The 26,239-nt window shown below is 35.4% G+C and overlaps 1 protein-coding gene across 6 annotated transcripts in view; it reads right to left on the bottom strand.

Annotated features, from left to right (window-relative positions):
* Nucleotides 1–26,239, bottom strand: part of APOOL (apolipoprotein O like) — a 125,735-nt gene that overhangs the window by 63,753 nt on the left and 35,743 nt on the right. For all 6 annotated transcript variants that reach the window (XR_007474935.1, XM_049705147.1, XM_049705149.1 and 3 more), the window contains exon 3: nucleotides 19,314–19,418. Coding sequence is in view for 5 of the 6 variants with exons in the window: in XM_049705147.1 (XP_049561104.1) it covers nucleotides 19,314–19,418 (105 nt within the window). In the remaining variant the exon portion in view is untranslated. The remainder of the gene's footprint in view (nucleotides 1–19,313; nucleotides 19,419–26,239) is intronic.

The raw sequence follows: 26,239 nt of genomic DNA, 5'->3' as shown, positions 1-26,239 counted from the left end.
GTTTCTTTCCTCATACTTCTACTAATTCCCTCTACTTTTTCTCCCTTTTATCCTGAGCCGTGTGGATGAAAAGCTCTTGGTACTCCAGTCAGGAGGCAGGGCTCTGCCTCTGAGGTAGGAGAGCCAACTTCAGGACACTGGTTAACAAGAGACCTCCCAGCTCCACATAATATCAAACAGCGAAAATCTCCCAGAGACCTCCATCTTAACACCAGCACCCAGCTTCACTCAACGACCAGCAAGCCACAGTGCTGGAAAACCTATGCCAAACAACTAGAAAAACAGGAACACAACCCCACCCATTAGCAGAGAGGCTGCCTAAAATCATAATAAGGCCACAGACACCCCAAAACACACCACCAGACGTGAACCTGCCCACTAGAGAGACAAGATCCAGCCTCATCCACCACAACACAGGCACTAGTCCCCTCCACCAGGAAGCCTACACAACCCACTGAACCAACCTTAGCCACTGGAGACAGACATCAAAAACAGGAGGAACTACGAACCTGCAGCCTGCAAAAAGGAGACCCCAAACACAGTAAGATAAGCAAAATGAGAAGACAGAAAAACACAAAGCAGATAAAGGAGCAAGATAAAAATGCACCAGACCTAACAAATGAAGAGGAAATAGGCAGTCTACCTGAAAAAGAATTCAGAATAATGATAGTAAGGTTGATCCGAAATCTTGGAGATAGAATGGACAATAGAATGGACAAAATGCAAGACTCAATTAACAAGGACCTAGAAGAACTAAAGATGAAACAAGCAACAATGAACAACACAATAAATGAAATTAAAAGTACTCTAGATGGGATCAATAGCAGAATAACTGAGGCAAAAGAACGGATAAGTGACCTGGAAGATAAAATACTGGCAATAACTACTGCAGCGCAGAATAAAGAAAAAAGAATGAAAACAACTGAGGACAGTCTCAGAGACCTCTGGGACAACATTAAACGCACCAACAATCGAATTATAGGGGTTCCAGAAGAAGAAGAGAAAAAGAAAGGGACTGAGAAAATATTTGAAGAGATTATAGTTGAAAACGTCCCTAATATGGGAAAGGAAATAGTTAATCAAGTCCAGGAAGCACAGAGAGTCCCATACAGGATAAATCGAAGGAGAAATACGCCAAGACACATATTAATCAAACTGTCAAAAATGAAATACAAAGAAAGCATATTAAAAGCAGCAAGGGAAAAACAACAAATAACACATAAGGGAATCCCCATAAGGTTAACAGCTGATCTCTCAGCAGAAACCCTACAAGCCAGAAGGGAGTGGCAGGACATACTGAAACTGATGAAGGAGAAAAACCTGCAGCCAAGACTACTCTACCCAACAAGGATCTCATTCAGATTTGATGGAGAAATTAAAACCTTTACAGACAAGCAAAAGCTGAGAGAGTTCAGCACCACCAAACCAGCTTTACAACAAATGCTAAAGGATCTTCTCTAGGCAAGAAACACAAGAGAAGGAAAAGACCTATAATAACGAACCCAAAACAATTAAGAAAATGGGAATAGGAACATACATATCGATAATTACCTTAAATGTAAATGGACTAAATGCTCCCACCAAAAGACACAGATTAGCTGAATGGATCCAAAAACAAGACCCTTATATATGCTGTGTACAAGAGACCCACTTCAGACCTAGAGACACATACAGACTGAAAGTAAGGGGATGGAAAAAGATATTCCATGCAAATGGAAACCAAAAGAAAGCTGGAGTAGCAATTCTCATATCAGACAAAATAGACTTTAAAATAAGGACTATTAAAAGAGACAAAGAAGGACACTACATAATGATCAAGGGATCGATCCAAGAAGAAGATATAACAATTGTAAATATTTATGCACCCAACATAGGAGCACCTCAATACATAAGGCAAATACTAACAGCCATAAAAGGGGAAATCGACAGTAACACATTCATAGTAGCGGACTTAAACACCCCACTTTCACCCATGGACAGATCATCCAAAATGAAAATAAATAAGGAAACACAAGCTTTAAATGATACATTAAACAAGATGGACTTAATTGATATTTATAGGACACTCCATCCAAAAACAACAGAATACACATTTTTCTCAAGTGCTCATGGAACATTCTCCAGGATAGATCATATCTTAGGTCACAAATCAAGCCTTGGTAAATTTAAGAAAATTGAAATTGTATCAAGTATCTTTTCTGACCACAACGCCATGAGACTAGATATCAATTACAGGAAACGATCTGTAAAAAATACAAACACATGGAGGCTAAACAATACACTACTTAATAATGAAGTGATCACTGAAGAAATCAAAGAGGAAATCAAAAAATACCTAGAAACAAATGACAATGGAGACACAACGACCCAAAACCTGTGGGATGCAGCAAAAGCAGTTCTAAGGGGGAAGTTTATAGCAATACAAGCCCACCTTAAGAAGCAGGAAACATCTCGAATAAACAACCTAAACTTGCACCTCAAGCAATTAGAGAAAGAAGAACAAAAAAACCCCAAAGCTAGCAGAAGGAAAGAAATCATAAAGATCAGATCAGAAATAAATGAAAAAGAAATGAAGGAAACAATAGCAAAGATCAATAAAACTAAAAGCTGGTTCTTTGAGAAGATAAACAAAATAGATAAACCACTACCCAGACTCATCAAGAAAAAAAGGGAGAAGACTCAAATCAATAGAATTAGAAATGAAAAAGGAGAGGTAACAACTGACACTGCAGAAATAAAAGAGATCATGAGAGATTACTACAAGCAACTCTATGCCAATAAAATGGACAATCTGGAAGAAATGGACAAATTCTTAGAAATGCACAACCTGCCAAGACTGAATCAGGAAGAAGAGAAAATATGAACAGACCAATCACAAGCACTGAAATTGAAACTGTGATTAAAAATCTTCCAACAAAGAAAAGCCCAGGACCAGATGGCTTCATAGGCGAATTCTATCAAACATTTAGAGAAGAGCTAACACCTATCCTTCTCAAACTCTTCCAAAATATAGCAGAGGGAGGAACACTCCCAAACTCCTTCTACGAGGCCACCATCACCTTGATACCAAAACCAGACAAGGATGTCACAAAGAAAGAAAACTACAGGCCAATATCACTGATGAACATAGATGCAAAAATCCTCAACAAAATACTAGCAAACAGAATCCAACAGCACATTAAAAGGATCATACACCATGATCACGTGGGGTTTATTCCAGGAATGCAAGGATTCTTCAATATACGCAAATCTATCAATGTGATAAACCATATTAACAAATTGAAGGAGAAAAACCATATGATCATCTCAATAGATGCAGAGAAAGCTTTTGACAAAATTCAACACCCATTTATGATAAAAACCCTGCAGAAAGTAGGCATAGAGGGAACTTTCCTCAACATAATAAAGGCCATATATGACAAGCCCACAGCAAACATCATCCTCAATGGTGAAAAACTGAAAGCATTTCCACTAAGATCAGGAACAAGACAAGGTTGCCCACTCTCACCACTCCTATTCAACATAGTTTTGGAAGTTTTAGACACAGCAATCAGAGAAGAAAAGGAAATAAAAGGAATCCAAATCGGAAAAGAAGAAGTAAAGCTGTCACTGTTTGCAGATGACATGATCCTATACATAGAGAACCCTAAAGAGGCTACCAGAAAACTACTAGAGCTAATCAATGAATTTGGTAAAGTGGCAGGATACAAAATTAATGCACAGAAATCTCTGGCATTCCTATATACTAATGATGAAAAATCTGAAAGTGAAATCAAGAAAACACTCCCATTTACCACTGCAACAAAAAGAATAAAATATCTAGGAATACACCTACCTAAGGAGACAAAAGACCTGTATGCAGAAAATTATAAGACACTGATGAAAGAAATTAAACATGATACAAATAGATGGAGAGATATACCATGTTCTTGGATTGGAAGAATCAACATTGTGAAAATGACTCTACTACCCAAAGCAATCTATAGATTCAATGCAATCCCTATCAAACTACCACTGGCATTTTTCACAGAACTAGAACAAAAAATTTTACAATTTGTATGGAAACACAAAAGACCCCGAATAGCCAAAGCAATCTTGAGAACGAAAGAAGGAACTGGAGGAATCAGGCTCCCTGACTTCAGACTATACTACAAAGCTACAGTTATCAAGACGGTATGGTACTGGCACAAAAACAGAAAGATAGATCAATGGAACAGGATAGAAAGCCCAGAGATAAACCCATGCACATATGGACACCTTATCTTTGATAAAGGTGGCAGTAATGTACAGGGGAGAAAGGACAGCCTCTTCAATAAGTGGTGCTGGGAAAACTAGACAGGTACATGTAAAAGTATGAGATTAGATCACTCCCTAACACCATACACAAAAATAAGCTCAAAATGGATTAAAGACCTAAATGTAAGGCCAGAAACTATCAAACTATTAGAGGAAAACATAGGCAGAACACTCTATGACATAAATCACAGCAAGATCCTTTCTGACCCACCTCCTAGAGTAATGGAAATAAAAACAAAAATAAACAAATGGGACCTAATGAAACTTCAAAGCTTTTGCACAGCAAAGGAAACCATAAACAAGACCAAAAGACAACCCTCAGAATGGGAGAAAATATTTGCAAATGAAGCAACCAACAAAGGATTAATCTCTAAAATTTACAAGCAGCTCATGCAGCTCAATAACAAGAAAACAAACAACCCAATCCAAAAATGGGCAGAAGACCTAAATAGACATTTCTCCAAAGAAGATATACAGACTGCCAACAAACACATGAAAGAATGCTCAACATCATTAATCATTAGAGAAATGCAAATCAAAACTACAATGAGATATCATCTCACAGCAGTCAGAATGGCCATCATCAAAAAATCTAGAAACAATAAATGCTGGAGAGGGTGTGGAGAAAAGGGAACACTCTTGCACTGCTGGTGGGAATGTGAATTGGTTCAGCCACTATGGAGAACAGTATGGAGGTTCCTTAAAAAGTACAAATAGAACTACCATATGACCCAGCAATCCCACTACTGGGCATATACCCTGAGAAAACCATAATTCAAAAAGAGTCATGTACCAAAATGTTCATTGCAGCTCTATTTACAATAGCCCGGAGATGGAAACAACCTAAGTGTCCATCATCGGATGAATGGATAAAGAAGATGTGGCACATATATACAATGGAATATTACTCAGCCATAAAAAGAAACGAAATTGAGCTATTTGTAATGAGGTGGATAGACCTAGAGTCTGTCATACAGAGTGAAGTAAGTCAGAAAGAAAAAGACAAATACCGTATGCTAACACATATATATGGAATTTAAGAAAAAAAATGTCATGAAGAACCTAGGGGTAAAGCAGGAATAAAGACGCAGACCTCCTAGAGAACAGACTTGAGGTTATGGGGAGGGGGAAGAGTGAGCTGTGACAGGGCGAGAGAGAGTCATGGGCATATACACACTAACAAACGTAGTAAGGTAGATAGCTAGTGGGAAGCAGCCGCATGGCACAGGGGTATTGGCTCGGTGCTTTGTGACAGCCTGGAGGGGTGGGATAGGGAGGGTGGGAGGGAGGGAGACGCAAGAGGGAAGACATATGGGAACATATGTTTATGTATGACTGATTCACTTTGTTATAAAGCAGAAACACACCATTGTAAAGCAATTATACCCCAATAAAGATGTTAAAAATAAATAAATAAATAAATAAATAAATAAATAAAAAATGAAAATACTTTGAGAGATTATAGTCAAAAACTTCCTTAACATGAGAAAGGAAATAGTCACCCAAGTCCAGGAATCGCAGAGTGCCATACCGGATAAACCCAAGGAGGACCATAACAAGGCACATATTACTCAAACTAACAAAAATTAAATACAAAGAAAAAATATTAAAAGCAGCAAGGAAAAAGCAAAAAATAACACACAAGGGAATCCCCATAAGGTTATCAGCTGATTTTTCAGCAGAAACTCTGTAGGCCAGAAGAGAGGGGCAGGATATATTTCAAGTGATGAAAGGGAAAAACCTACAACCAAGAATACCCTACCCAGCAAGGCTCTTGGTCAGACTTGAAGGAGAAATCAAAAGCGTTACAGAGAAGCAAAAGCTAAGAGAGTTCAGCACCACCAAACCAGCTATACAACAAATGCAAAAGGAACTTCTCTAGGCAGAGGAAAAAAAAAAAAGAGGCCCCAACTAGAAACAGGGAAATTACAAACGGGAAAGCTCACTGGTAAAGGCAAACATACAGTAAAAGCAGGAAATCATCCTTACACAAATATGATATCAAAATGAGCAACTGTGAGAAGAGAATATAAATGCAGGAAATGGGAATTGTATTTGAAATTAAGAGGCCACCAACTTAAAACAACCTTCTCTATATAGGCTGCTTTATCAAAACCTCATGGGAAATGTAAACCAAAAAATGACAATAGATATACACATAAAAAAGTAACCCAAACACAACACTAAAGATGGTCATCAAACCACAAAAGAAGAGAACAAAAGAGAAAGGGCAGATAAAAGACCAAAAAAAACAAACCCAAAACAATTACAAAAATGGCAGTAGGAACATACATATCGATAATTACCTTAAATGTAAATGGATTAAAAGCTTCAACCAAAAGACACAGACTGGCTGAATGGATACACAAACAAGACCCGTATATAGGCTGTTTACAAGACAGCCACTTCAAACCTAGGGACACATACAGACTGAAAGTGAGGGGATGGAAAAAGATATTCCATGCAAATGGAAATCAAAAGAAAGCTAGGGTAGCAATACTCATATCAGACAATACAGACTTTTAAAATAAAGACTATTACAAGGGACAAGGAAGGACACTACATAATGATCAAGAGATCAATCCAAGAAGACGATATAACAATTGTAAATATATATGCACCCAACATAGGAGCACCTCAATATATAGGACAAAGGATAACAGCCATAAAAGGGGAAATAAACAGTAAAACAATAATAGTGGGGGACTTTAGCACCCCACTTACATGAATGGACAGATCATCCAGACAGAAAATAAATAAGGAAACACAAGCCTTAAATGCCACATTAGACCAGATAGACTTAACTGATATTTATAAGACATTCCATCCAAAAGCAGCTGAATACACTTTCCTCCCAAGTGCACAGAAACGTTCTCCAGGATAGATCACATCATGGGTAACAAATCGAGCCTTGGTAAATTTAAGAAAACTGAAATCATATCAAGCATCTTTTCTGACCACAACACTATGAGATTAAAATCAATTACAGGAAAAACTGTAAAAAACGCAAACATGTGGAGGCTAAACAATATGTTACTAAATAACCAATGGATGACTAAAGAAATCAAAGAGGAAATAAAAAATTACCTAGAAAAAAATGGCAGTGAAAAGATGATGACCCAAAACCTATGGGATGCAGCAAAAGCAGTTTTAAGAGGGAAGCTTATAGCAATACAATCTTATCTCAAGAAACAAGATAAACAAAAATCTCAAATAAACAATCTGTCCTTATACCTAAAGCAACTAAAGAAAAGAGAAGAAACAAAACCTGAAGTTAGTAGAAGGAAAGAAATCATAAAGATCAGAGGAGAAATAAATGAAATAGAGATGAAGAAAACAAAGATCAATGAAACTAAAGGCTTGTTCTTTGAAGAGATAAACAAAATTGATAAACATTTAGCCAGACTAATCAAGAAAAAATGAGAGAGGACTCAAATCAATAAAATTAGAAATGAAAAGAAGTTACAACTGATAGCACAGAAACACAGAGGACCATGAGACTACTACAAGCAACTATATGCCAATAAAATGGACAACCTAGAAGAAATGGACAAATTCTTAGAAAGGTACAACCTTCCAAGACTGAACAAGGAAGAAATAGAAAATATGAAAAGACCAATCAGAAACACTGAAACTGATTGAAGCTGTGATTAAGTATCTTCCAACAAACAAAAGTCCAGGAACTGATGGCTTCACAGGTGAATTCTATCAAACATCTAGAGAAGACTTAACACCTACTCCTCTGAAACTCTTCCAAAAAATTAGAGGAAGGAACATACCCAAGCTCATTCTACAAGGCCACCACCACCCTGATACCAAAACCAAAAACGGTATCACAAAAAAAGAAAATTACAGGCCAATATTACTGATGAACATAGATGCAAAAATCATCAAGAAAATACTACCAAACCAAATCCAACCACACATTAAAAAGATTATACACCATGATCAAGTGGGATTTATCCCAGGGATGCAAGGATTCTTCAACACATGCAAATCAATCAATGTGATGCACCCTATTAACAAATTGAAGAAGAAAAAACATGATCAACTCAATAGTAAAACTATCTCTGGAGATGATAGGATTTTATACATAGAAAACCCTAAAGATGCTACCAGAAAACTACTAGAGTTCATCAACGAATGTGGTAAAGTTGCAGGATACAAAATTAATATACAGAAATCTTTTGCATTCCTACACACTAACAATGAAAGTTCAGAAAGAGAAATTAAGGAAACAATCCCATTTACCATTGCATCAGAAAAAATAAAATACCTAGGAATATGGGCTTCCCTGGTGGCGCAGTGGTTGAGAGTCTGCCTGCCAATGCAGGGGACACGGGTTCGTGCCCCGGTCCGGGAGGATCCCACATGCTGTGGACCGGCTGAGCCTGCAAGCCATGGCCACTGGGCCCGTGTGTCCGGAGCCTGTGCTCCGCAACGGGAGAGGCCACAACAGTGAGAGGCTCGTATACCACACACACACACACACAAAAACCTAGGAATAAACCTACCTAAGGAGGCAAAAGACCTGTACTTAGAAAACTATAAGATACTGATGAAAGTAATAAAAGATAACACAAACTGATGGAGAGATAGACCATGTTCCTGGAATGGAAGAATCAATATTGGGAAATGACTATACTACCCAGGGCAATCTACATATTCAATGCAATCTCTATCAAATTACCAAGGGCATTTTTCACAGAACTAGAACAAAAAATTTTACAATTTGTATGGAAACACAAAAGACCCCGAATAGCCAAAGCAATCCTGAGGAAAACAGACGTAGCTGGAGGAATCAGGCTCCCTGACTTCGGACTATACTACAAAGCTACAGTAATCAAGACAGTATGGTATTGGCACAAAAACAGAAGTATAGCTCAGTGGAACAGGATAGAAAGCTGCGAGATAAACCCACACACCTATTGTCACCTAATCTATGACAAAGGAGGCAAGAATACACAATGAAGGAAAGACAGCCTCTTCAATAAGTGGTGCTGAGAAGACTGGACAGCTACATGTAAACAAATGAAATTAGAACACTCCCTAATACCATACACAAAAATAAACTCAAAATGTATTAAAGACCTAAATGTAAGGCCAGATACTATAAAACTCTTAGAGAAAAATATAGGCAGAACACTGACATAAATCGCAGCAGTATCATTTTGGTTCCACCTCTTAGAGTAATGAAAATAAAAACAAAAGTAAACAAATGGGACCTAATGAAACTTAAAAGCTTTTGCATAGCAAAGGAAAGCATAAACAAAACAAAAAGGCAACCCTCAGAATGGGAGAAAATATTTGCAAATGAAGCAACCAACAAGGGATTAATCTCCAAAATATACAAACAGTTCATGGAGCTCAATATCAAAAAGACAAACACCCTAATCAAAAAATGGATGGAGGATATAGATATTTTTCCAAAGAAGACATACACATGGCTAAAAAGCACATGAAAAGATGCTCAACATCACTAATTATTAGAGAAATGGAAATCAAAACTACAATGAGGTATCACCTCACAGTGGTTAGAATGGCCATCATCAAAAAACCTACAAACAATAAATGCTGGAGAGTGTGCGGAGCAAAGGGAACCATCCTACACTATTCGTGGGAATGTAAATTGGTATAGCCACTCTGGGGAACAGTATGGAGGTTCTTTAAAAAACTAAAATAGAGCTACCATATGATCCAGCGACCTCACTCCTGGGCATATATCTGAAGAAAAACATAATTTGAAATGATACCTGCACCCCAATGTTCATTGCAGCACTATTTACAATAGCCAGGACATGGAAGCAACCTAAATGTCCATCAACAGAGGAATGGATAAAGAAGATGTGGTACATATATACAATGGAATATTAGTCAGCCATTAAAAAGAACGAAATTTGCAACCACATTTGCAACAACATGGATGGACCTGGAGACTCATACTGAGTGAAGTAAGTCAGACAGAGAAAGACAAGTATCATATGATATCACTTATATGTGGAATCTAAAAAAAAGGTATAAATGAACTTATCTACAAAACAGAAATAGAGTTACAGATGTAGAAAACAAGTTTATGGTTACCAGCGGGCAAGGGGTGGGGGAGGGATAAGTTGGGAGATTGGGATTGACATATACACACTACTGTATATAAAATAGGTAACCAATCAGGACCTACTGTACAGCACAGAGAACTCTACTTAATAGTCTGTAATGGCCTATATGGGAAAGGAATCTAAAAAAGAGTGGATATGTGTATATGTATAACTGATTCACTTTGCTGTACACTTGAAAGTAACACAACATGGTAAATCAACCATACTCCAATAAAATTAAAAAAAAAATAAAATTAGCAGTAATGATTGCACAACTCTAAATATACTAAAACCCAACTAATTGTAAGAAAAGAAAAACAACTAAAACATGAATAAATGCTTGTGACTTTTCGTTAGGCAAAAATGTCTCAGACATGACAGCAAAATAATAATCCATAAATTCAAAAATGAATAAATTGGAATTTATAAAATTAAAATTTTCTGTTCCTCAAAAGACACTTTTAAAAGGAGGTAATGTGTGCAGAACGATTCCCCACCCAAAGACATTTATGTCTTAATCTACAGAAGCCACGAATATGTTATGTTACAATGGCAAAGTGGAGTTAAGGTTGCATATGTAATTAACATTAATCAGGTGACCTTAAGATAGGAAGATTTTCTTGGATTATCTGGGTGGGTTCAAAGTAATCACAAGACATTAAAAGTAGAAGAGGGAGGTGGAATGGTAATGACAGAAGATGTGACTACAGAAGCATGGTCAGAGTTATGTGACATGAGAATGACTTACACTACTTTTCCTGGCTTTGAAAATGGAGGAATTGGACCACAAACCAAGGAAAGTGGGCCAGTCTCTACAAGATGATACAACAAAGAAATGGATTTTCTCAACGGCCTTCAGAAAGAAATGCAACCCTGCCAACATCTTGACTTTAGCCCAATGTACATGTGTTAGAATTCTAACTTAACAGAAACTATAATAAAATTTTGCTGTTTAAAATCACTAATTTCATGGTAGTTTGTTACAGAAACAATGAAAAAGTAATACAGAAGGAAGAGATAAGCCACAGTTTGGGAGAAAATATTTGCAAAACACATACCTATATACCTGATATAGGGATGAAAATCCAGAAATATATAAAAAACTTTCAAAGCTCAATAATAACAAAACAAACAACCTAATGAAAATGGGCCAAACATTTTAACATACTCTTCACCAAAGAAGAATGGCAAATAAACACATGAAAAGATGCTCAACATAATTAGTCATTAGAAAAATGCAAGTTAAATGTACAGTGCTATACCTGTACATAACCACTAAAATGACTAATATATAAAATGATGTTCAACTTCATTAATAACATGGAAATGCAAATGAAAACCACAATGAGATAGCATTTCAGCTCCAACTGTTTGGCAAACTAAAGTCTGACAATATCAAGTGTTGACATGAATGTGGAGCAACCTCAACATCTATATACTGCTTATGGGAATGTAAATTGGTACATATACTTTGAAAAACAATTTGGCATACTATAGCAAATTTGAAAATGATACATATTGTATGACTCAGTAGTTCCACTCCTAGGTATATTTAGAGAAACGATTGTAATTGTGTACCTAGAAATATGTACAATAATGTTCACAGCAACATTTTAATTGCAAAAATCTGGAAACACCTCAAATGTCTGTCAGCAGTAGAATGGATAATTAAACTGGGATATATCCACAAAATGAAATACTATAAATTAGGGGAAAATATATAAATTACAGGTACATGGAAAAATCTGGATGGATTTCAGGAATTTGAGCATAAAAAAGTATTTGTAGAGCAAAAAAGGTAAAATGTAGAAAATTATATGTAATATATTTCTATCAATATATAGCTCAAAAACATTGTTTAGTAATACAGACATATAAGGTGAAGTTAAAAAATTAAGAAAGGGAACAATAATCAAAATTCAGGGTAGGGTAGTGGTTATCTCTGAATGGATAGGGAATGGGATGAGAATCAGGGTATTTTATTTTGTTTTTCCTTTAAACTGGGTAGTAGGTAGGTATATGGTTGTTCATCATGTTATTATTTTTATACCTTTCATAAACTGATTAAACAGTCTTTTGGTTCCAATCCATATTTAATAAATACAAATATAAAACATAAAAGAATTATGAAAAATTTAATGAGGTAAGGACTTATTTCCTTCAAAAATACTTATTTTTTACTTTATGTTCAGGGTATAGCACCTTTCTATAAGGTTTGGTAAAGACATATTTGGGGAGAATCAAGTTTACAAATCAACAGCAAGGGAACTAGATTATTAATAGCTTCAGATTTGATCTTCTATCAGCAACAAACATGAAACAGTGTAGGTTTTGTAAAACTTTAACAGTAATGGGTCACAAAAGTCTTGTTTTTACCATTAGATAAATGAGCCTTTGCTACCTGTACCAGGATTAAAGTGTTTATCTTTCCAGACTAATACTTGAAATTTAAATTCACCACATTGGCAACTATGTATAGCTAGGAAGGTCAGAGGTGCAATTTTATATTAAAGGTGCACTACATGCATAAAAAGCACGCACACAGCAAGTAAGGAAGTTCCCCAACTCCTCAAGGAAGAATGCATGTGGATGCATGGGTGTTAAAGTAGATAACATTTGTCCATTATGTCCCCATCCTCTCTATTCTTTATGCTCCTCAATTCCAAACTTTATGAGTCATTAAGTGTTCTTGTTTTCTCTTCTATCCTAATCAAAACCTACTGATTCTTCATTTATACCCTAGTATAAATTAGCTTAACAGTTTAAAGAACAGGTTTGTTATTTGTGGTCTACTGTAAGCAAAATTTTGTATATGTACTTTTCTAGGAAGAGCATCCGAAGTTTTCGTCAGATTCTCAAACGGGTCAAAATGGTTAAGAACCAGTGCTGTAAAGTATTTTCCTTCATAGATATGGGCATTCAAGCACACTTGAAAGGTTTATGATAAAAGTATTTATTGAAATGGTAAACAAAATTGACAAACTCTTAGCTAGACTAATAAAAAAAGAGTAGATTCAAATAAATAAAATTAGAAATGAAAGATAAGACATTACAGTGGATGCCTCAGAAACAAAAAGGATAATAAAGGATTATTATGAATAGGTATATGCCAACAATTTGATAACTTAGAAGAAATTGATAACTTTCTAGAAACTAACAACTTACCAAGACTGAATCAAGAAGAAATAGAAAGCCTGAACAGACCAATAACCAATAAGGAGATTGAATCAGTAATCAAAAATCCCTCAACAAAGAAGAACCCAAGGTCAGATGGCTTCATGGGTGAAGAATGGTATTCGAAGAATACCAGTTCTTCTTAAACTCTCCCAAAAAATAGAAGAGGGAACACTTCCAAATTCATTTGATGGTATCACTCTGATATTAAAGCCAGACAAAGGCACTACAGGAAAAGAAAACTACAAGCCAATATCCCTAACAAACACAGATGCAAAAATCCTCAATAAAGTAATAGCAAACTAAATTCAACAGCATATTAACAGGATTATACAACAGGAACAAGTGGACTGTATCCCTCAGATGCAAGGATGATTCACCATATGTGTATCAATGTGACACACCACATTAACAGAATAAAGGATGAAAACCACATTTGTGATCACCTCAGTAGATACAGAAAAAGCATTTTACAAAATTCAAAATCCATTCATGAGAAAAAGCTCTCAACAAAATAGGTATAGAAAGAACTTAATTCAATAAACATCATATATGAAAAGCCCACAGCTAACATCAAAATCAATTGGGAAAAACTGAAAACTTATTCTCCAAATCCAGTACAAGTCAAGGGTGTCCACATCTGAAACTTCCATTTAACATAGTATTGGAAGTCCTAGCCAGAGCAACTAGACAAGAAAAAGAAATATAAGGAATTCAAATCAGAAAGGAAGAAGTTAAATATCTGCAGAAGACACAATCATGTATGTAGAAAACTCTAACGACAACCACAAACTATTAGAATTAATAAACAAATTCACTAAAGCTGCAAGATACAAAATCGACATACAAAATATCAGTTGTGTTTCTATACACTAACAATGAACTATCCAAAAAAAATTAAGAAAACAATTCCATTTCCAATAGCAATAAAAAGAATGAAACAGTTAAGAATAAACTCAACCAGAGGTGAAAGACTTGTACACTGAAAATTATAAAAAAACTGATGAAGGAAATTAAAGACACAAAAATGGGCTTCCCTGGTGGCGCAGTGGTTGAGAGTCTGCCTGCCGATGCAGGGGACACGGGTTCGTGCCCTGGTCCGGGAAGATCCCACATGCCGTGGAGCAGCTGGGCCCGTGAGCCATGGCCGCTGAGCCTGCGCATCCGCAGCCTGTGCTCCACAACGGGAGAGGCCACAACAGTGAGAGGCCCGTGTACCACAAAAAAAAAAAAAAAAAAAATGGAAAGACACCCCATGTTCATGGATTGGAAGAATTAATATTGTTAAAATGTCCATGCTACCCAAAGTGATCTACACATTAAATGCAATTCCTATTAAAATCCCAATAGCATTCTTTACAGAAAAAGAAGAAAAATCCTAAATTTTATATGGAAACAAAAAAGACCCTGAAAAGCAAGTCTTGAGCAAGAACAAAGCTGGAGGTATCACACATCCTGATTTCAAAATATATTACAAAGTTACAGTAATCCAAACAGTATTGTATTGGCATAAAAACACACATAGACCAATGTAACAGAACAGATTACAGAGAAATAAACCCATGCGTTTATGGCCAACTGATCTTTGACAAGGGTGCCAAAAACACAGTAGGGAAAGGATACTCATTTCAATAAATGGTGCTGGGAGAACTGGGTATCTAGATGCAGAAGAATGAAATTGGATCCTAATTTCCCATCTCACACCATATAAAATATCAACTCAATATAGATTAAAGACTTAAATGTAAAAACTGAAATGTAAAACTACTAAAAGAAAGCACAGTGTAAAAACTTCTTGACATTGGTCTTAGCAATGACCCCAAAAGCACAGATAACAAAAGCAAAAATAAACAAGGGGGACAACATCAAACTAAAAAGCTTCTGTACAGCAAAGGAAACAACAGAGGCAACCTATAGAATGGTAGAAAATATTTGCAAACCATGTATCTGATAAGGGTTAACATCCAAAACATATAAGGAACTCATACAACTCAACAGCAAAAAAATAACTGACTAAAAAATGGGCAAAGAACAGTAATAGACATTTCTCAAAAGAAGACATAAAAATGGCCAACACGTATATGAAAAGTTGCTCAGCATCACTAGTCATCAGGGAAGTGCAAATTAAAACCACAATGATATATCACCTCACAACAGTTGAATGGCAAAAAGTCACGAGATAACAAGTGTTGGCAAGGATGTGGAGAAAAGAGAACCCTTAAACACTGTTGGTAGGAATGTAAATTGGTATAGCTATTATGGAAAACAGTATGGAGGTTCCTCAAAAACTCAAAAATAGAACTACCATATGATCCAGTAATCCCACTTCTGGGACTATATCCAAAGAAAATGAAATCTGGATCTTGAAGAGATACTTGCACCTCCCATGTTCATTGCAGCATTATTCAAATAGCCAAGATATGGAAACAACCTAAATGTCCATCAACAGATGAATGGATAAAGAAAATATCATGTGTGTATGTATGTGTGTATATGTGTGTGTGCGTGTTAATACTGAAGACTGCAAATTTCATGGTTTAAAAATGTATATACATATATGTGTGCATGTGTGTGTATACACACACATGCATACACATACATACAATGGTATAAAGAGGATATCCTCCCATTTTTGACAACAAGGCTGAACCTGGAGGACATTATACTAAGTGAAATAAGGCAGACTCAGAAGAGAAATACTGTATGATCTCACTTACATGTATAATCTAAAATAGACTCAAAATCAGAGAGAAGAATACTGGTTACCGGTGTGGGGTAAGGTAGAGGGGAAAATGGGGAGGTGTTGGCCAAAGAGTACAAAGCTTCAGTTATGCAAGAAGAGTAAGTTCCAGAGATCTAATACATATCATGGTGACTATGGTTAATAATGTTGTATTGTATACTTAAAATTTGCTAAGAGGGTGGATCTTAAGTGTTCTCACCACATACACACACATACACAATAAAATGGTAATTATATGAGGTGACATATATGTTAATTAGCTTGATTGTGGTGATCATTTCACGATGTATACATATGTCAAAACATCAAGCTGTACACTTTAAATGAATATTCTGATCCTGGATTGGAGGCCCTGGCTTAAATGCCATTTATTGTATTGTATAAATACAACTTGTTTGTATTCAATTAGAAATTAAGATTAGATTTAGTAAACTATAAAACAACATTTAAATTAAATTGAACGAAAGTAACTAGAACTCTCAAATCAATACTTTTCTCTGTTATTTTTTGCCGAAAACAAGCAAATGACAAGCAAATAAGTCAAACTCATATTATAGAAATACTTTAAAAAGAAACAACTGGTAATGTCTATGGCTGACTGTATACACACAGCCCAACCTCCAGTCATTTTACAGTCTGAATACTGAGAATTTTATGGTTTAAGAAAAGGGTCACCCCACAGCTCTGCAGAGTTTTCTAATAGAGAGATTTAATTACATTCATGACATCATAATTAATAAGGCAGGAGTATATTGATACAGTTGAAAAAGATGTTTAACAAGAGAGTTGAACTGAAAAAGGATCTTCTCATTAGCCACAAGTTTACCAGAAGAGTCAATTAACCAGAACACCTCATTCATAAAGCATTCTGGCTTAGTACAGATTTATTGTAAATAGATTTAAACAAAGGCATAACTCACTTTACACAATAAAAGTACCGGGGAATAGTTCATGCAAATCACATTTTCATTCCTTCAGCAATTCTAAGTTTCTCAAGGATTGAATCCTGATTATATGAATAGTCCCTAGCACTCAGCTGGCAACTTTATTTAATAAGTAATTCAATTGAATTCTATTTAAAATGTACTGGGGAATACAATAAATACCAAGAAATCCTGTTTATTCCATAATATAGTAAAGAGCAAAAATTTATTTTAAAATTCAGAAACATGTAAATTCAGCTATTAGGGACAAATGCTAGTTACTTATTATCCAATCTAGATTTTGAGCTTTCCAAACATAGGAGTATCAAGGTAGGCTTAAAAACATCATCTCTCTAAGATTAATAAAAAGGAGAAAAAATACTGAGAGTCAGCAAGTATATAGGAGAGTGAATCTATTCTAGACTGCTAATGAAAATTAATAAAACTTTACCCAGTGCTTCGTGTATGACTCAAACATATATAAGAGAAGCTCAGGAAATATTTTTCTGTTTAATAAATGAATAAATACCACCTTTTTGTATGTCAGTTTGGCAATACATTGATATTTTTCATGCCTTCTGACTTACAATTCCATTTCTAGAAATTTATTCTAAGGAAACAGTTATAGATGCACATAAAGATTTATGTACAAGGTGTTTCGACAAAGCATTGATTACATTAGCAAAATAATTGGAAATATGTTAAATTTCCAAAAATTTATGAAAATTGTACATTTGAAAATGGTATATTCATACACAGAATATTTATGCCACTGTTAAGAATTCTGTCCAATGCCATCCAACTACTCAGTGGTGGGGTCAGGATTCAGTTTCAGGCCTGTTTGACTCGAGTTTATATTTCTAAGCATGTAGATAAATTCAAGAATAACTTGAGGCTAGAAAAGATGAAAAGTACAATGGTGAATAGAATCAGTTACTACAATGAGATACCAATAGGCTGGCATGATAGATTAGATCAACAAGATAAAAGTTAAAAAGACATAAATGTACCTGTAACTAAGTCCAAAAAGTCTATATGCTTAAGTACAGACTGAGAAAAGACATAGCTTACCAGTGGCCCATGTAAAAAAGTTTAATGAATTTTAGAGAACTGCACAATCACTATATCATGGTCAAAGGCTGATTATAAGCAAGGTTGATTGTGATGACTCAAAACAAAAATAAATATAAAAACAAATGTGATCTTAGGCAGGTTTAACAGAAATATATTATGTAGAACAAGAGAAGTCAGAGTCTGACTCTATCCTGCGGTAGTCAAAATACTTACACCCGAAGAAAACACTAACCATCCTGAACATGTTTGGCAGAGAATGATCATGAAAGTGAAGGAACTCAAAGCTATGACATATGAGGAATGGTTAAACTACTAATACACTTATCCAGGAAGCAAAACTACTTAAAGTGTAACTGACATCTGAAGAGTTGTTTTGTGGAAGAGAGATGAGAATTGTTCTGTATGGCACCAATGCAAGAGATACAGGGCCAATGGGTAGAACTTATAATTATGACACAGGTTTGTGTTTGACATAAGAAAGGACCTTAAGTTGAATGAGAGCTGCCAGAAAATGGAATGGACTGCCTTAGGTTCCTTAATGCAGAGTTTTATTCATGTAGAAGAAAACAGCCAGTTAGCGTACCTATTGTAGAGGGGAGTACGGTACCACAGTGAAGACTGAACTAGAAAACATTTAAAATTACTTTCAAAACTGAGATCTTAATGAATTTCTTAAACTCAGGCTTCCAAATATCAGGTGTACCTGTATAAACATTTTAAGAAAGAAAAGTCAGACTGCTTAGAAGAACTAAAACCCTGTACTACTCATTGATTATTCGTTAAGAAAAATCACCAATTGTTTTTCATTGGAGTTAGGATTTTAGATGTTTGGGTTAAATATAATAGTGTTTACTTTGAGATGCCTTGTAACTATTTCTCACAACTTAAAAAACGAGCCTAACAAATAGTTCAAAGACGTTTTTGATGACTAGAGCTAACAAACAAACCAACCTCACAGCTTTTACATCATATTTCTGTTATACAAAATTCAAACTTTTGTAGGCAAGTTACCTGCTCTGGTTTCACTAGATGCTTTCTGGACTCCTCTTCTTTGGCCGCATGCACACTTATAGATGCACATATTAGAGCTGCTGGCATGGTTGTCAGCTTTCCCATCTGAGAAAGATATATCAAAAAGGTATTTTTAATTGAAAGCTTCCCACCCTCTATTTCCTGATAAAGTTTGGGGGGCATCTGAGGAACACTATTGGTTTCATTTAAATTTATTAAAAACTCAAGCACTCCAAATTATTCATACATTTTTAGGATATAATTCCTAAAATTCTTTTCTCATGGTAGAGTCTTATTTTTACCAATTTGTTAACTATCTACTTCATATGGAATATAGCAATATAATAATTACTAGTTACAAGTGAATATAAGCTTTGAGGGATGAAGTGAGATATAGATTATGATATTCACTCAGTCCACAAATATTTATTGAGCAATTACTATATGTCAGATCCATCAGGGAACAAAACAAAGATCCTTGCTCTCATGGAGCTGACATTCTAGTGGAGAAGAGGCAGGAGATGAACACAATACATATATTATATAGTATATTAAAATCGATAAATGCTATGGAAAAAGTAAAGGATAAGGGTGATCTGGAGTACTGGGTGATTCAGGTTGTATCTTGAAATAAAATTTATAATTACATTATTTATAAAAAATAACAACCTACCATTACAAATCTTATGCCCCTAACTAACATATTCCTTTTTACCTATTTCATGCTTGATCTAAAGCCAAAAGTGACCTTAGTTTTAGATATAACTTGATTTGAATTAAGAATGCAGGAAAATTACTGGCTCTAAGAACAAAGTGTTCCAGTGTTTATCCAGGTACAGAATAATTCCTAAAGATTATTCATTCAACAAGGCCAAATGAAAAGCTTTCCAGGGAATGACTATTTTAAGAGCTTGATTCTTTAGACTCAGAAGGAGGCCTGCTGAAATTGACCAAAGACATCCAGAGGGAAGAGGTCTCTCTGGCTTACACATAAGTGGAATTGTTCAAGAACTGGAAGAAACACTGGCCAAAGGATTCCAAATCTTATTGAATAACAGTGATCGTGTCTGCACTTCATTTCTGACATATTTTTCAATATTTTCTGGACAGAATACGGGAAGCTGCAGGCACTAGTTAAGCAATTTCCTGTTTAAACTAGGCATGATTCTGATTTAGATTGAGACTCCAGAAATATAGGGTAAAAGGAAGACTCAACACTAATAAAAGAAATTGTGTTCACTGTTTTTCCCCTTCAAGCCTCCCTCTAGTACATAAGTCAGCATCACAGAACAATTTATCTAGGCCTGCCTTCCAAAAGGCATCACTTCTGATTTCTTACACACAGTTGGTGTTCACTAATGAAATAAGATTTCCACTCAGTATCTAATGTCGGGTATCAATAAAAAACATATTAAAATGGATGCCAGCAATGGATATTCTCCCGTGTACCTGAAAAAAATTTTCAATAAAGCTCTGATTATTTGAAGCATGTCAATTCTTACAATATTTAAAACCTATTTTAAAAATACCGGATTAGACCTTACTCCCTAGATAGAACATTTGAAGTATGCTAATATCTGAAAAAATTTCAATACCCTATGTTCTTAGTATAGTTATTTTATTTCACATAATGGAAAAATAATAGCATGTAGACTATAAAATAAATTCTTAGGTATTACTTAATAACTATGATCGACTGCTCCAGAGTGTGGACTGACTAATTGAACTAGTGGCCTAAAAAGTTAATACAGTATACCTTGAAAAATGCTTAAGTATCTTTGCTACATTTTCTACTCTATAGGGCAGGGTCCATCCACCTTGACTTTTATTAATAAGGCAGTGTGGCATAATGGTAAAAACATAAGCTTAGGAGTTGCACAGACCTTGTTTTGAACTCAAGTTGTGGAACTTACTATCTAAATCTGGGCAAGTTACTTAAGCTCTTAAGAATTATGCTGCCCAATATGGTAATTACTAGATGCATACGGTTATTTAAATTTAAATTTATTAAAAATAAATAAAATTTAAAATTTAGTTCCTTAGTCACATTAGCCCCATTTCAAGTGCTCAACAGCATAATGTAGGGCACAGATATACAATATTTCCATCACTGAAGAAATTTCTACTGGACAGAGCTATCTTAAGAGTCTCAGGTTATATATCTGAAAAGAAATGGGAATGCCTTCCTTTTTATGATTATCTTGAGGATTAAAGAATTACATAAAAATGGCTTGCACTTGGTAAACGGGCAATTAATTCTAGCTCCCCATTCTTTCTGATTGCTGAATAAAGATGTTAAGTGGTGGTGCTTACTCCCCATTTTTCTTCTCACATGTATTTGATGTTAATCAGGCTCTAGTGAGGGCCATAATAACAATAAAAAACATAGCATACTTACTGCCTCTAAACAAAAAAGGCCAAGACTTTGATCAAAAGAAAAGAGGCAGGGCTCCCCTGGTGGTGCGGTGGTTGAGAGTCCGCCTGCCGATGCTAGGGGACACGGGTTCATGCCCCGGTCCAGGAAGATCCCACATGCCGCGGAGCGGCTAGGCCCATGAGCCATGACCGCTGAGCCTGCGTGTCTGGAGCCTGTGCTCCGCAACGGGAGAGGCCAGAACAGTGAGAGGCCCGCATACCGCAAAAAAAGAAAAGAAAAGAAAAGAAAAGAAAAGAGGCAGATTGGCACACTCAGGCCTTTTCAAAACACAGGTTATACTGATGAAAAAGGCATCACTATCCAGAGAGACAGCTGATTATATACCACACTGAAAAAATTAGAATATGGATTGGTAAACTACAGATCTGGGCTAAATCTGGTCTGGACTCTGAGCTAAAAATGCTTTTTCTTAAAACATATTTAAAAATTTATAAAAACAAAATAAACAAACAGAAAACAAAGAAGAATATGTGACCTTTTGTGTCCTACAAGTCTAACATATTTACTATCTGCCCCTTTATAGAAAAAACAATTGCCAATGCCTAATTTAGAAAATAAAATAAGGTATTTAAAGAACATCAGAGCTTGGGGGTATTATAAAATTTACAGGCTCATAAGGCTGTTAGTTAAATAGTATTAAAATTGGGCAGAGGCAATCCTAGTTTTCACAAGGTAAGACCTTGAGTTAAAATTATTTGTAACTTCAAAATAATGACTTGTCAATTCAAAATTATGTGTCTTGTTTAAAATCAATTATCTTCCTATTAAAGATAACAAACAGGCCCTAGAACAGAATTCTATCATATAGAGATTTACAAAGAGCAAGACTGAAGATGAGCATCAGTTAACTCCCCCATGAGACTCAACCCTTCCAATTACTTCTGTAATCAAAATATAGTTGATTCGCATTATTTGCAGTAGTTATATTCCATAAAGTAGCCCTGAACACTGATTTAGGGAATAATGAACACTACTCCTAGGGAAAATACAGGGTTAATTTCTTGTGAACCTCTGGTTACATTTTCATCAACTGATCAATACATAACCTTGTTTTATATGTGTTTCTGTTTAAAGACACCTTGTTTACTATATATTGTTGATTCAGTAACATTGAACTCACAGCCAACAGCACTCTAACTCATGCCACGATTAAGTTTATCCAACATACATATTTTCTCCCTAAGGCATATCACAGCTTTCTTGCACTTAAGAACACTAGATAGCACTTCTGCACTATGCATGGAGACATTTCAAATAGCAGCATTTCCAAAAAAAAAAAAAAGTGAAAACACTTAGCACTATTTACCACAAAAGGGACACTTGTTCACAGTATGAGAGCTGGAAAAATAAGGCAGAGAATTAACTGGTCCAACTTTACTTGGGAGTACAAACATATCTGTTTTCTCTTCTTTACTAACAGAATTGAAATTTAAACTTCTCTCCTATAAGAATTTTTGTTACTTATTTTGTAAGAAAGAGCATATAATTATTATAGGCTAATCTAAAATCAGTCCTAATCATTAATTCTGCTTTAGAGATATATTATCATGTAGTAAATGCTATTTTATTAAATCAAGAGTCCTGTGATAAGTATAAAACAAAACTGAAATTTAGAAAGGTAAGCCCTAAAAAGTAAAAGGAAAATGAAATAAACAATGTTGAGGCAATGATCACACAGACAGGAACAATTCAAAATGAACTTACAACCAGTAATTGGGCTATATCCAAAGGACAAAGAGAACATCAACAAACAAACAAACAAACCTTAAAACTTAATAATCATATTGTTAGTGGCAGTTTTGATACTTTATTATGAACCTGCTCTGTGTGTTATACAAGGAGACATTTAAATATGCTGGCATTTTAAAGATTGGGATTTTCAGTGTGGGAGAAAGATGTAAGATTAATGAAGTTAAAGCAAGATCCTGTAGTTCTGAATTGGAATAAGATTTATCAGTTGATTATATTATCATGATACAGGAAATATAGAAGACGGAGAAATACATTAAAAGACACCATGGTGTACTGGAATATAGCTATGCAACAAAGTACCCCACGCAAACAGCCAGATAGACCTTCGAGTTGAGATTTGTAAGAAAATTCAATTGTGCTTGCAATATTGCAAGTGTAAACTGCTTTAAAATATTTGGCTCAAGAACTTGATGAGTCTATTTCCAGCACCCAATGAGTTGTGACAAGTTGACATTAGTCATCAAAGTTCAGTACAGCAGCTTAACAGAACTTTGTATGCTGTAGTGCCTTTTGAGTTGTTTACTTGTGAAGATCTGAGAGGAAGTAGTGATACAGTTGAAAGAACACCAGGCTGTGAATTGGAAAAGCTGTGTTCTAGTCTGTGCTCTGCTAATAATTCACTATGTCACCTTTTACAAGTTAATTCCCCCTCACTGTGTGTCAGATTGCCCATTTGTGAAAGGAAGCTGCACTACAAAATGTCTACACTTCCTTCTAATTTTGACAATGCATGATTCTAAAGTTCAGTGATAATTTCCAAGTATATAATTTACTACAGATAAGATATTGCCATTTTGTTTCTCTAAAAACCAGAAGGAAAGTCACCAACAAATAATTACCTTATATTGAAATAATACTCTAGATTATATAATCAGAATCACACTTTTACTCACACCGAACATCTTAAATGCGAAGACCACAGAGGGAATTTCAAGAATTTAAAAGTCATTTAAAAACATACACAACTAAAAATTACCTCTTACTTAAATAAATGAATTTAAAAACCTTCTTCCTAAAAAAATAAAAAATAAAAACTTCTTCCTAAAGACAGCATTTTTTTTTCTTAACATCTTTATTGGAGTATAATTGCTTTACAATGGTGTGTTAGTTTCTGCTTTATAACAAAGTGAATCAGGTATACATATACATATGTCCCCATATCTCTTCCCTCTTGCATCTCTCTCCCTCGCACCCTCCCTATCCCACCCCTCCAGGTGGTCACAAAGCACCGAGCTGAAAAAGACACCATTTTTTTAAAATGGAGATAATGTAAGTGTGTGTGAAGGAGAGGAAGCAGTAGAAAGGATAGGAAAAATGGGTAATTATTACTAAACACAATAAATGGAATAAAAGTAATAATTCCAATTTGATTAGCAACTTAAAATTTCAAAGTGATCTAGTAATACCACTGACTTGGCCATCAAGACACTTGTGTCTAGTCCCAGCTCTGTTCTTGAACAACTATGTAATCTCTAGTTAGTCATGTCATCTCTCTGGGCCAAAGCGTCTTTATTTGTAAAATGAAAGACCTTGAGCAGATAATCTCTTAGGGCCTTAGAATTGCACTATCTAATAAGGTAGACAATATCCACATGTGTTATTTAAATTTATGTTTCAATTAATGAAAACTTAAAGACTAAAAATTCAGTTTTTCCAAAAAAAAAAAAAGTGAAAACACTTAGCACTATTTACCACAAAAGGGACACTTGTTCACAGTATGAGAGCTGGAAAAATAAGGCCACTTCATTCCCTTAGCCACATTTCAAGGCCTCAGGAGATACATGTGACTCCAGTGGGTACCATACTGGACAGCACAGAAATAGAACATTTTCACCACTGAAGAAAGTTTTATTGGACAGCACTGCCTTAGAGCTCCAACCTTTAGGATTTTCTTATGATTCTATCAAAAAGAAGAGATTAAGATTTTGATGAGGGGACTTCCCTGGTGGTCCAGTGGTAAAGAATCTGCCTTCCAATGCAGGGGACGTGGGTTCAATCCCTGGTCAGGGAACTAAGATCCCACATGCCACAGGGCAACTAAGCCTGCAGGCCACAACTACTGAACTCGCGGACCTCAACTAGACAGCCCACATGCTGCAAACTACAGAGCCCACGCGCCACAACTAGAGAGAGAAAACCTGCACGCCACAACTAGAGAGAAGCCCACACGCCACAACAAAGATCTCCCATGCCTCAAAGAAGATCCTGCATGCCGCAATGAAGACCCAATGCAGCCAAAAATTTTAAAAAATTAATTAATTAATCAATTAAAAAAGATTTTGATGAGATATATATACTCTTATGTTTATCACAGCATTACTCACAACAGCCAAGATACGGAAAAAACCCAAAAACCCACCAATGGATGAATGGATAAAAAAGATGTGGTACACGTACCAAATGGAATATTATTCATCCATGAGAAAGGAGGATATCATACCATTCGCAACAACATGGATGGACTTTGAGCACATTATACTAAGCCAGATAAGTCAGAGAAGCAAAAGTACTGGATGATGTCATTTATATGTGAAATCTAAAAAAGTCAAACCTGTAAAAACCGGAGAGTAAAATGATGGTTACTAAGGGAAGTGGGGGAGGGGAATAAGATTGATGGGTTTTAAGGGTACAAACTTATTAGTAAATAAGCCACAGAGATCTAATGCACAATAAAGACACTATTGTACTGTAATTATGTAATTTGATAAATATTATTATAACAGCAGTCATATTATAA

Source organism: Orcinus orca, chromosome X (genome assembly GCF_937001465.1).
Source record: "Orcinus orca chromosome X, mOrcOrc1.1, whole genome shotgun sequence".
NCBI classification, from domain to species: domain Eukaryota; kingdom Metazoa; phylum Chordata; class Mammalia; order Artiodactyla; family Delphinidae; genus Orcinus; species Orcinus orca.
The sequence above is the reverse complement of the archived record's forward strand: the minus strand, read 5'-3'. Positions and strand labels throughout refer to the sequence as shown.